Source organism: Phaseolus vulgaris, chromosome 9 (genome assembly GCF_000499845.2).
Source record: "Phaseolus vulgaris cultivar G19833 chromosome 9, P. vulgaris v2.0, whole genome shotgun sequence".
Lineage (NCBI taxonomy): Eukaryota > Viridiplantae > Streptophyta > Magnoliopsida > Fabales > Fabaceae > Phaseolus > Phaseolus vulgaris.
In genome coordinates this window covers 27,684,410-27,695,050 of record NC_023751.2, presented here as the reverse complement: position 1 = coordinate 27,695,050, position 10,641 = coordinate 27,684,410, and the positions used below count along the sequence as shown (strand labels likewise).

At 35.9% G+C, this 10,641-nt stretch overlaps 1 protein-coding gene across 2 annotated transcripts; it reads left to right on the top strand.

Moving 5' to 3' along the window:
- The first annotated feature begins 2,068 nt into the window (after positions 1–2,068).
- Positions 2,069–10,641, top strand: LOC137820648 (DDT domain-containing protein DDR4-like). Of its 2 annotated transcripts, XM_068624832.1 has the most exons (13): positions 2,069–2,194; positions 2,407–2,828; positions 2,929–3,039; positions 5,049–5,135; positions 5,226–5,263; positions 5,343–5,424; positions 5,927–6,033; positions 6,150–6,315; positions 7,619–7,711; positions 8,019–8,142; positions 9,011–9,053; positions 9,221–9,421; positions 9,506–10,641. In XM_068624832.1, exons 2-13 carry the CDS (start codon positions 2,457–2,459, stop codon positions 10,281–10,283), a joined length of 2,202 nt encoding a protein of 733 aa, XP_068480933.1. In that variant the 5' UTR covers positions 2,069–2,194; positions 2,407–2,456; the 3' UTR covers positions 10,284–10,641. The 2 variants fall into 2 exon arrangements, with proteins under 2 accessions (XP_068480933.1, XP_068480932.1); XM_068624831.1 differs by lacking the exon at positions 2,069–2,194 and having other exon boundaries at positions 2,199–2,828.

The following is a 10,641-nucleotide window of genomic DNA, read 5'->3' as shown; positions in this document are numbered from 1 at the left end:
CGAGAGATTACACTCGAGAATTTATCCTACTTCACTCAAATCCAGGTTACATCCAATTTTCTTAAGCAACTACTTTAAGAACTTTCACTAACTAACACATTTCCTGATTATAACAAGTACTCACACATTTCCTGGTTACAACGAGTATTTTCATCTCTCTAAGTTACACCTTCTTAACCTCCCTCTAAAATTAAGAACTCCTAAGAAAAGTAAAGGACACTCTCAAGGAGAGCACAAACAAAACTCATAAGGATATAACTTCATAGTGTGAAGAATTACAATGGTTTATCACACAACCCAAAAAACTAGACACTCTAATCAAAACAACTTGATTAGATGCTCACTATGACTCTTGTATTTTCAGCAATATCACTTGAATAACTTTGAATTGCTTGACTTCCTTATTTTTGTTCTTCACCCTCAATCCTTATATAACTTTTTGAATCCGTCCTTAAATACTTGAAATGGTTAAGTTTGAATTTTGTAATATTTTTATATCTTCATCTTTTTTTTTTTTGTGTTAGATGCTCAAAACAGAAAGCTTGGATTTGCAACCTTTCAATTTGTTTTTGCTTCGAATCTATTTAAGAAACCAATTCAAAAGTATTTGCAATACGTGATATTAAAAACTGAGTTCTTGAGATTTTGAATGTTGATTAAATATATTTAAGAAGGATAATTGTGAAAGAGATAATAAAGATATATTTGTTTCCTAAAAACATGAATGCGCTTTAAGCATGTATATATGTATTTAGAATATTTCGTTCATATAACTGTTATAAACAAACATGTTACACATTCATTAAATCGTCTAACATGAACAAAATTGTAAACGCTTAGAAGGTCTATTGTATATTTCAATTCTCACTTACCAGTGTTAGATTATTTAAATCACGTATAAAACATATCATTCAAATCACAAATAAGACATTCAATATGAATTTTGTATGCAATCAACTAGCCTTATCACACGGTCTATCATGAACACATGCTACAGACGCTTAACGGGTCTACTGAAACTACAGTTACACAAAACATTGTTAAAACAATCAAGATATAAGTAAACCATTCAATTAGTTTTTGTTATCATCAAAATATAAATTTCAGTTATGATTTTATAGTCATCAAGCTGTCTAATGGATCACAAACTGTTTAATGAGTTATATACCGTCTAGTATTTCAACAAACAATCTAAGAACTTAACATGCCATTTAAGTATATTGTTCAGATAGTCTAGATTCTCGACAATATATACAACCTTTTGTATTTATATCAATTATAAAATTTAGTTACAAAAGAGTAATAAATATGATATTTAAACACAAACATACTTTACTTTTTTTAAAAAATTGATTTTTCTAGATTGGTAAATATTTTAAAACCTATGATAAAGTTATTTATAAGAATACATCAATTTTTATTTATCCCATTTTCACTTTATTTTTTCATCTCTTTTGCCACTTCCATATTTTTTCTATTTCATTTTTTTCTCTATCATTCAAATTCATCAAGATAGGAGTTGAGTGTTATGTATGTGATAGGTGAAAAGATGTGAGATCTTCCTATTCAAGTGTTACCATATATTCTTGTGTGATATTGCATGAGTCCACACTAATTCTCCACCCATGCACACTTGTTTCCTAGAACTCGCCGGAATAATAGGCCCAAAACTGATTGCCAATAGAGATTGATAGAAGATATTGAGTTATTTAGAATAAAAACAAATATTATCGTCTTTTTCACATTCTTTTAGGCTAATTAATTTGTCTTTTTGTGTTAAATTTCAAGTTTTCATATATCAGCAATGAATTTGCAAATGCAACCTATTTGGTTACCTTTGAAAAATTCATCTCTGGAGGATACTATCTGCACAAATCGGACATGGAGCTGGCAAGAGAAACAAGTGACACAACACTTGTTTTCCTTTCGTTTAACATTTATAAATAAATTATTATTGTTATATTAAAATTTTAATAGACAGTAGCGAAAATTAAAATTAAAATTAAATAAAAGCTAGCAAACGTAGGATTAAAAAAAAGAAGAGTTTTAAAAAGATAAATAAAAATAAAAATGAAACCTGGAAAATTGAAACCCAAATTCCTGGCACAGTGTGTTTGTGTTTCTGAGCCTCTCCAATCTATCTCTTTCTGCTGCCTTGAGTTTCCTATATTTGCAGAACCACATAGGCACATAGGTACATGCACCTTTGAATTTGAGGGTTTGTGTCCCTCTCTTTGGTACCCTTTAAAAAAAAAACCACTGCTACAATTTTTTTTTTCTAACATTCTTTGTTTCTCTCTCTAAAAAAAAAAAGAAAGTGCCCTTCTTCGGTTCTCTCTCTACAACCCCTCGTTCTTCACTTTGATTTTCCGTCTTCAATGCTAACCCAACCATGATCCTCTACAGGTAATCCCACCATACCTAACCTAAAACCCTTTTGATCTCTCTCTCACACCATGTCCCAAGGATCTCCCCCGCAAGACAACAAAGAACCCTCGCCGGAACCCGATTCGCACAAGGAGGAAGCAACCACCAACACCGCCGCTACCGCCGCCGATGCTGCTCCTCCCGCCCCCACCCGGAACCGCCCCTCTCGCGCCTGTACCATTCGCACGGCTGCACGCCTGTACACGGCGTCGCAGCCGACTAGGCCGAAGGCCGCCAAGAGGGAGACTCGCCGCGAGGAGTCGCCGGCGCCGCCGTCTCCGCAGCCACAGCAATGCGGCAAGATCGTGACGCCGCTGGTAGAACCGCCCTCGCCGGCGCAGTTGCCGCGTTACAACCTCCGGTCCATGTGGGAATTGGCTTCAATACTCAATTTTTTGAATGTGAGCTTCGAGACTTTGGTTTTTTTTTTTTTTTTGCTTTTCATTGGTTTGTTGTGCTTTCTTTGTATTAAGGTTTTTGTGGTTGTTGTTGTTGCCGCAGCTTTTTAGGCATCTTTTGAATATTTCAGTAGAATTCTCGGCTGAAGAGTTTGAGACTGCTTTACTCACTCCCAATGACACATTGGGTGATATACATATGCCTTTGCTAAAGGTTGGTGCTTTTTGATATTTTTTTTTCTCCCTTTGTTTTGTTCTTGTGTACGTACTGCATTTTCTTCTGTGAGTATGGGTGATGGCTGAAGTTCTAGTCTTTGTGGGTTGTGTTAGTTCTGTGGTTGTTGTTCGTAGGATGATGCATTGATGTGTTTTCTATTTATTTTTAAATTTGAGTAATGTTGCAGTGGTTTTGGTTATGAATGTGTGCCTTCAATTTGAAGTTGTAGTTTTGTGATAATATCGAGTGTGCCCATTGTCTGGAGCGAGGGAAATTAAGATCTGTAAAGTGGAATTCTTGTTAGGGTAGGGTATCTGGAGGTTGCTGTGGCTGAAAGAGAATAGAATGCATTACTGGGGTGCCAATGCTTTGGTTAGTTATGTTTAATCTAGTCATATGTTTCGGGAATATAATTCAATTGACAAAGGTGAGAACTTGTTCAAAGTTTTCTAAGAGTGAGTTGAATCCAAAATGATAAACTTGAGCATTAGTCTGAACTACTTGACTGTTGGAATGACTCTTTATTCAATGCGGTGGTTGAAAGTCCTTTGAATGTAGGAATTGTGGAAGGAGCCAAAAACTGAACACTAACGAATATAGAGTTTGTAATTGCATTTCCTGTTTGATGGATTCATTGCCATAATATGGTTGACCTATATGATGTTGGGAGATGGACATGATTATTTGCAACTGAGTTGAGTTTGGCAGGAATTGGTAAGTACAAAGCAAGTAATTGATTGGAGGTCTTTGTTGCATGTATGGGAAACCCTTTCTTTAGTGTTAAACTGGGGACTTTTGATTGTTTTTGCTCTCTGCCCTGATTTATAGGGCAATTTGCTATTGAAGGATAGTGTTCAAGTGTGCAACTGCTAAGTTTTGTTTATTTGTTTCTGTTGCTTCTAAGTACAAGCTACTATGCTATATCAAATGGTTACAACTTCCAAATGTACCTTTGGATTGTTTTCACTGGGTTTCAGCCTTGTTGGTAATGTCCCTGATTTTCTGAGTCCAAATAAATGTCAAAGATAATCATGATCATTCTTGCAAGAGGCGGATGTCTACTTTACTGGACAGTTTATAGAAGTGTTCAGGCATCATTACGAAATTACTGAAGGAAAGGCCTACTCTGAAGAATTCTTAGAACATCTGAGACAAGAGTTTTCGTTCTACCTAATTCTTATTGCAAAGTTTTTATACTACTTATAGCTTCCCTGCAGATTTAAATATTGTGGGAAAATTATTCAGTCAATTGTTTGAGGGTTTAGCTCTGTATTGAAACTCCCATGCTGCAGTGAGAAAATGCTTGTTATAGACATGGTGCATACTCTACTCATCCATGATGTAATGAGTTTGTGGATGGAGATGAATTGGTTAAAACAGTGGTACTTGAACTGTTTTGAAATTTAGCTTTTGGATTGAGTATTATAATGACATAAATCTGCACAAGTCTGACTTGTATGTTAGGTACTTAGGTTGAGTGATAAAGATATAGTGGGGACTTGGGAGAAAGAAATTTTAGACTGTTTAATGTTATTGGTCATACACTTCCAGATCTTGCAGAGGTACTTGAAGTTTGATATTTTAAGCTGCAGTAGTGCAATGAATTCTGTCTCAAGGTCAATGCCTTTATAAAGTCTTTACTTCCATTTGTGCGTCATCTATTGATTTATGTGCAGTGTGGCTAATCAAAGCAGTGGTGATACTTGAACTCATTTAAGTTTTTAAAGTTGGATTAGATATTATTATAGTATTAATCTTGCTTCTTTTGTTGGTGAATAGATATATATTGTTAAATGAGTGTGAAAGTCAAGGATTTTAATTCTAGTTGTCTTGCAGTTTAAGAGCTTGTAAGAGTTGTTTGCCATTGTCTTTTAAGCCAGAGTTATAGGGCACTGACCCCTCCCAAAATCTATTCCTCTGCAAGATCAATACTTTCTTCTTTGTACAATGTCACAAGCTTTCAAAATTGCTACTGTTCTGATAACATTAATTGTATCTTTTTATAGGCAATTCCTCCCATTACACGAATGGCACTCTCACGTGATACTTGGATAACCGTATTATGCAGAAAATTAAGAGATTGGTGGCACTGGGTAATAAGACAATTTTATTAAGCAAGCTGAATATTCTATGTAACATTTTGTAGTTTCCAGAGCTAATATGAAAAGGGAATTCAAATGTAGGTTGCGGATGGGGATCTTCCTATTGTTGCTTCACATGGGTAAGTAATTAGTTAGTTTTGCAATATCAAAAATCCACTTTATGTGTTTATCAAGTCTCATGTTATGTTGACGTGGCAGAGTGGAGATTGAAGTATATAAATCACTTGATCCAGGGGTTCGTGTGGTCATCTTAAAAGCATTATGTGACATTCGTGTTGAGGTACTCTTGCCCATTTAATATATTATGTATGTATCTATATTTCTTATATTCCTTTCCTTGAATGGGTGAATGTTAGTATCAAAGAATGAGGTCACTCTCCTTTATTTTAGGTTGGATCTTTGAAAATTATGCAATCGATTCATGTTGAACACTGAATTAACTTCTATTATGATCTATGCACGTGATTTATCCTTCATTCACTATTTTTGTTTGCCTGGTTTGGTATTCTAGTTGCAACCACCTATTTTAGGTTTATTTTATCCTAGCTCGTACATTGAGTGGTTCTTTGGGCCTGTCTATTAACAAGGGTGTCATAATCAGCCTCAATAGTTTGTCTTGTGATACAATTAACACAGATTCTGGGAGTGCAGAAGGTATTCAAATTCCCAAGATCAAAACCTGCCAAGTGCAGAGCAAATCATTAATAGCTTAACTGACTAATCTTGCCTTTGATCATCCCTCTTGGTAATGTACATGATTAAACTTGACTTGTATTTTGCAGCAAGAAGATATCAGAAGTTACATTGACAGCTCAATCAAACATGGCATTCCTCTTTCAACATTTCGTAAGGAGCGTATTGGTGGTGATTCACATGGAATTTCTTATTGGTAATACTCATGTGCTTTGACTTCAATCTGTTCAAAGTTTGAAGTGTCATACTGGAAAGTTAATGTACATTTATCTCTGTTTTTCTTTTTATTCACATGGCATTTGATTAGTGCAGGTATGAAGATGACCAAAATATTGGTCATAGGTTGTATCGTGAGATAAGGAAAACTGAGGTGGTTCAAATGAAAAAAGGGAAACCAAGAGGTTCCCAGGTTTTTTCTAATACAACCTACCAGTGGGAAACAGTTGCTACCAATTTTGATGAATTTCTGGACGTTTCTGTAAGTTACTGAAACTCATCTATTTCTATGTTTAGTGGGCATGTTTTAACAACTGTTCAGTGTTTTTCTGGGAATTGGGACTTTTGAGTTATAGTTTTTGAACTAGATAATGGATCACTTAATAGATTAATATGTAAATTAATGTGATGTATTATGTATATCTGGAGTCACAAATTGATACTAATTTTCTTTTGCTTTATAAACCCTAACTTAAGTTCTAAGTGAACTTATCAAATAGGAAACTGTTAATTTGAAAGTTAATTATAGTCCTTGAATAAAACCATTAGATTCACCAATTGTTGATCAAACCTAATTACTGTAGAGGAAAAAAATGCATGGCGAAAAGGGGTAGTAGGAAATCAGAGGGAGACATGATTTCTGGAAAAAAAATTTGGCACCAATGAACAGTGAGTCCACTGGGATTGCATGGATTCAAATTAGGCTCTAGATACCATATAGAGAGAAATGGTATATATTCATGTGATAGGATCTCCTTGTGTGTTTAGCACAGCTGTGGGATGGATATACATATATCATACATAGCATTACATAGGGATGGGCCAAGCCCGTATACAAAATCTATCTTAACAATAACAAAAAATCAGAACATTGATTGTTACAATTATACTATAAACATTGTATATACTTTTCAAATTTCATTCCTTCTTGCCATTTCATATGACTGCTAAAAAAGAACAATCTTTTCTGAAATATCAGTAAGTGCTAGAAGGCAATCTCAATCTGAGCCACAATATGCATGAAGAAACGACAATGCAACAAAGAACTTAAAGTGGTCAGAGGGTGCCTTATGCCGCCATTAGTATTAAGTGCTTTCTATTTATAATAGAAATTACTTTAACGTTGTTGGTCAGACTAAGGCCTTCATCAGCGTTGGAACCAGGGAGATCAAATTAGCTGCAGCAATTATTTAATGCAATCAGTTGTTTTTTCAATTGTCTTGTTCAAAATCCAACAGTCTACCCTTGACTAATATTATCTTAAAGTTAAATTATTAACTTTTGCTGATACAACAACTAAGCCTTTTGCCAGTAATTGGGATTGGCTACCCTACTTGAATCCTTTGGTTTACAACTCCCTCTATTGCTATGTTTTTTTTCCTATAACAGACCCAAGAATGCTGATATATTTTTTGTTATAGATGATAGGACTGATCGTTAATATTTTTTTTCATTTTCAAAGGGAAATAATATAAAATCACCTAATTCTGCCATATTTCATAAAATTTGCAACATTTTTTTAGTTGAGCTTCATCTTATTTGCTTTTACTTATCTGATTGCCCAGGAGAAGCTTTTCACAAGTAAAAACAGAACAGAGGTTTCTGTGGGGAAGAAGGTGAAGATAGACATGCTCCCTGAAATTGAGAAGGTTCACAAGGTGTACTATTTTTGTGTTTGCTTACTCTACCCTACACTCCTCTCAATGGGTTTAGAAAATTGAAAAAATGGAGCATTTTGAGAAATGAACTTGAATTCATGTTTGCTCTTTTTATCTTCATTCATATATGGTCCTTGAAGAACCCTATTGTGATTTTAACTGACAAAATTAGTCTGGCATGGGTTGAGAAGATGTGGCATTCTAGGATTTGAACTTCAATTCATGTTTGCTCTTCTTTTTATCTTGATAAGATTCATGAAGAATCCTGTTGTACTTTTAACTGACAAAATTGGTCTGTCTTGTGCAGAGAAAGGAGAGGTTGATGAAAAAACAACATAGACAAGCTCTTCTTCTTGATAATTTCTTAGGTGTTGATGGGCTTGCCCTAGGGCGTTCACTACGCGATAGGAAACCTGTTACCTACACTTTCGGTAAGAAGTTTTATCATTGTTGGCATTTTGTTTTCTCAGCTGAGTTGGCCTCTTCATTTTCCTCATTTTTTTCTTTTCTTTGCATGTACTGCCGAGGTTTATTAGACGCCTCACTATTTTTACAGTTGGATTGTTGTGTTGTGGGCATGTTAGGACCCTAGGTATGGGGCAAGTAGCCTGAATCAGGGTTTTAAATAGTGTGCTATAGCACTGCTACAGTAGCAACAAGCGGCCATTGCCTGCTGTAGGGACTGGTGTAGTGGCCATAGCGGACAAAATAGAAGGCTGAATCTACGTGATGGTTCCAAAAATCCCTCTGAATAGAGACGTTAGGTCTTTTTAATAGAGCTATTTAAACATTGTTGGCCTGAATACTGTAAAGAATATCTATTCCATTCTTAGGGAATCTATGTTTTTAGTAGAATTAAAATGCTTTCCCTGCATGGACCAAGGGGGCTGCCGGTTCACAAGTACAGGGATAATTTAGTGGGACTTTCTGATAGCTGAAATTGGTTTTGGGATCTCCGTTGGATCTGATAAAAGTTCCATTGGATTTTGCATAGCTACATGGTAAGCCTTTATATTTTTCACACATCCACTTCTTTTAATAAAAAAGTAATATTATCACTAAGTTTTGTTGTAATTTTACCCTGCATTGATGATAGTGGGACTATCTGGACATGGATAATTTCATGTTTTCATTGTGCTTCCAGGATGTACATTTACTTCAGCTTCCTGTTTAGCTATAATTATGACATTCTCCTGAACTATATAATTTTTGGTTTGGTTGGACAAAAGTAAACTTATTTCGTGAGCGTCAGTATTTTAGGCTTTACATTGACTTAACTTGACATTGCTGTCATTGCAGATGATTATGATCGGTCCATCAATGAGGCAATTAAGATTACCAAGTATGGATTTTACATTTTGATCTTACATTCCTGTACCTCTATTTGGCTGTTCTTGATTTGATATATATGTAATTTTTTTGTTACGTATATTGAGAGAAGAGGGGCCAATCATATGTATCTGTCATGCTTTGTATTCATGGCATAGTTTCTGTTTCTTTCTATATCAGACGGAAACCACCATCCCCAGAACTTTTACCGAGGAGAGAAGCAGGATCAAAACCCGAAGCTTTATCGAATGGTAAATGGAGTGGTCCTTCTCCTTCGCATGACCCTCAAGATCTAAATTTTGGCACGCTGTCTCCAAAATCACCAGACTTCGATGATATGGAGGAAGATAATCAAACTGACATACTGGATTTGGATCGAAGGTTTGTAGTTCTGATTTTATCTCCTCAAATATGTTCTGAAGACTTCTATATCTTATTTCACTGATAATTTTTATTTCACATCAGCAATCGACGAAGACAGAAGCCTAAACGGTATTCAGAGAAAGAGTTTGTTGAAGCATTGTCAGATAATGAGGCTGACTATGATAGTGATGATGATATTGTGGGAGAAGCCGTGTACTCTGAAGAGTATCTCCAGAAACGCAAGCAGAGAAGGAAGGCTTCTAGTAGCTCTGGCTCAGAAGGAGACGAGGAATATAATTGGAATGAAGATAATGTTGAAGATGAAGAAGAAGATGATGAAGAAGATTCCATGAGTGTCAGTGAGGATAGTGACAAGCCCCGAAAATTCAAGCGACTGGCAGGCCGAACTAGGAGGGAAACTAAACTCAGGTCTGTGGATGAGATTCAATCAGGTCTAAGGCGCAGTAAGAGGGCAACACAAAAACGTATAAATTACCGGCAGTTAGAGATGTCGGATTCAGAAACCGAGTTCATTAAACCTGACAAGTCTAATGCATCAGATGATCACTCCGATCCTACTGAGAATGGAGAGTATATGATGGAAAGTGAAGATTCAGATGGCAACGATGATGAAGAACAAGAAACCAAAGACGTGGAGCCTGTTACTTACCCTGCAGAAGGGAACAACCAATATCCTGCTGTAGAGGAGAATGAACAGAGCCAAATCCAGCCTCCTGAAAAATCTAGTAGTCCAGGTCAGGAGGAAGTTGAGGGCACCACAAAGCGACGTTTCCTTGATTTGAATGAGCTTGCCCCTAGCTCAGGTTTCGATGATGGTCCAAATACAACAACCAAAGATGAAGGCAATGATGATTTGTGAAGCTACCTCTTTCACTCGAATGCAATGATGGTAGTTTGGTATGAAGGAAACGATGTGACATGTATGATAATAGAACTATAAATTTTGTTATGTGCCTGAAAGGAAGTTAAGGCTAAGATCTCTTCCTGTGGCAATCTAAGCAGCCCTTGGTGCATGATTTTCCACCAGAAGCAGCAGCAGCATGATACTGAGTTGTGTAGATTAGGTAGTCATTTTTTAGTATTTAGTATTTCTACATCAAAGGGTCTACGGAAGTGAATGAGAATTTGTTGGGCGTTATTTGGCCCATCCGATCGGTGTACTATAACTGTTAACAAGTACTGTAACTTTAAATAGATATATGGCTTTTGATTATCAA

Excerpts from the sequence above, each read along its gene's own strand:
- LOC137820648 (XM_068624832.1), top strand. The coding sequence starts at position 2,457 with ATGTCCCAAGGATCTCCCCCGCAAGACAACAAAGAACCCTCGCCGGAA. Across the intron at positions 8,143-9,010 it reads ACCTGTTACCTACACTTTCG|ATGATTATGATCGGTCCATC; the intron begins GTAAGAAGTTTT and ends CTGTCATTGCAG. Across the intron at positions 9,054-9,220 it reads GAGGCAATTAAGATTACCAA|ACGGAAACCACCATCCCCAG; the intron begins GTATGGATTTTA and ends TTTCTATATCAG.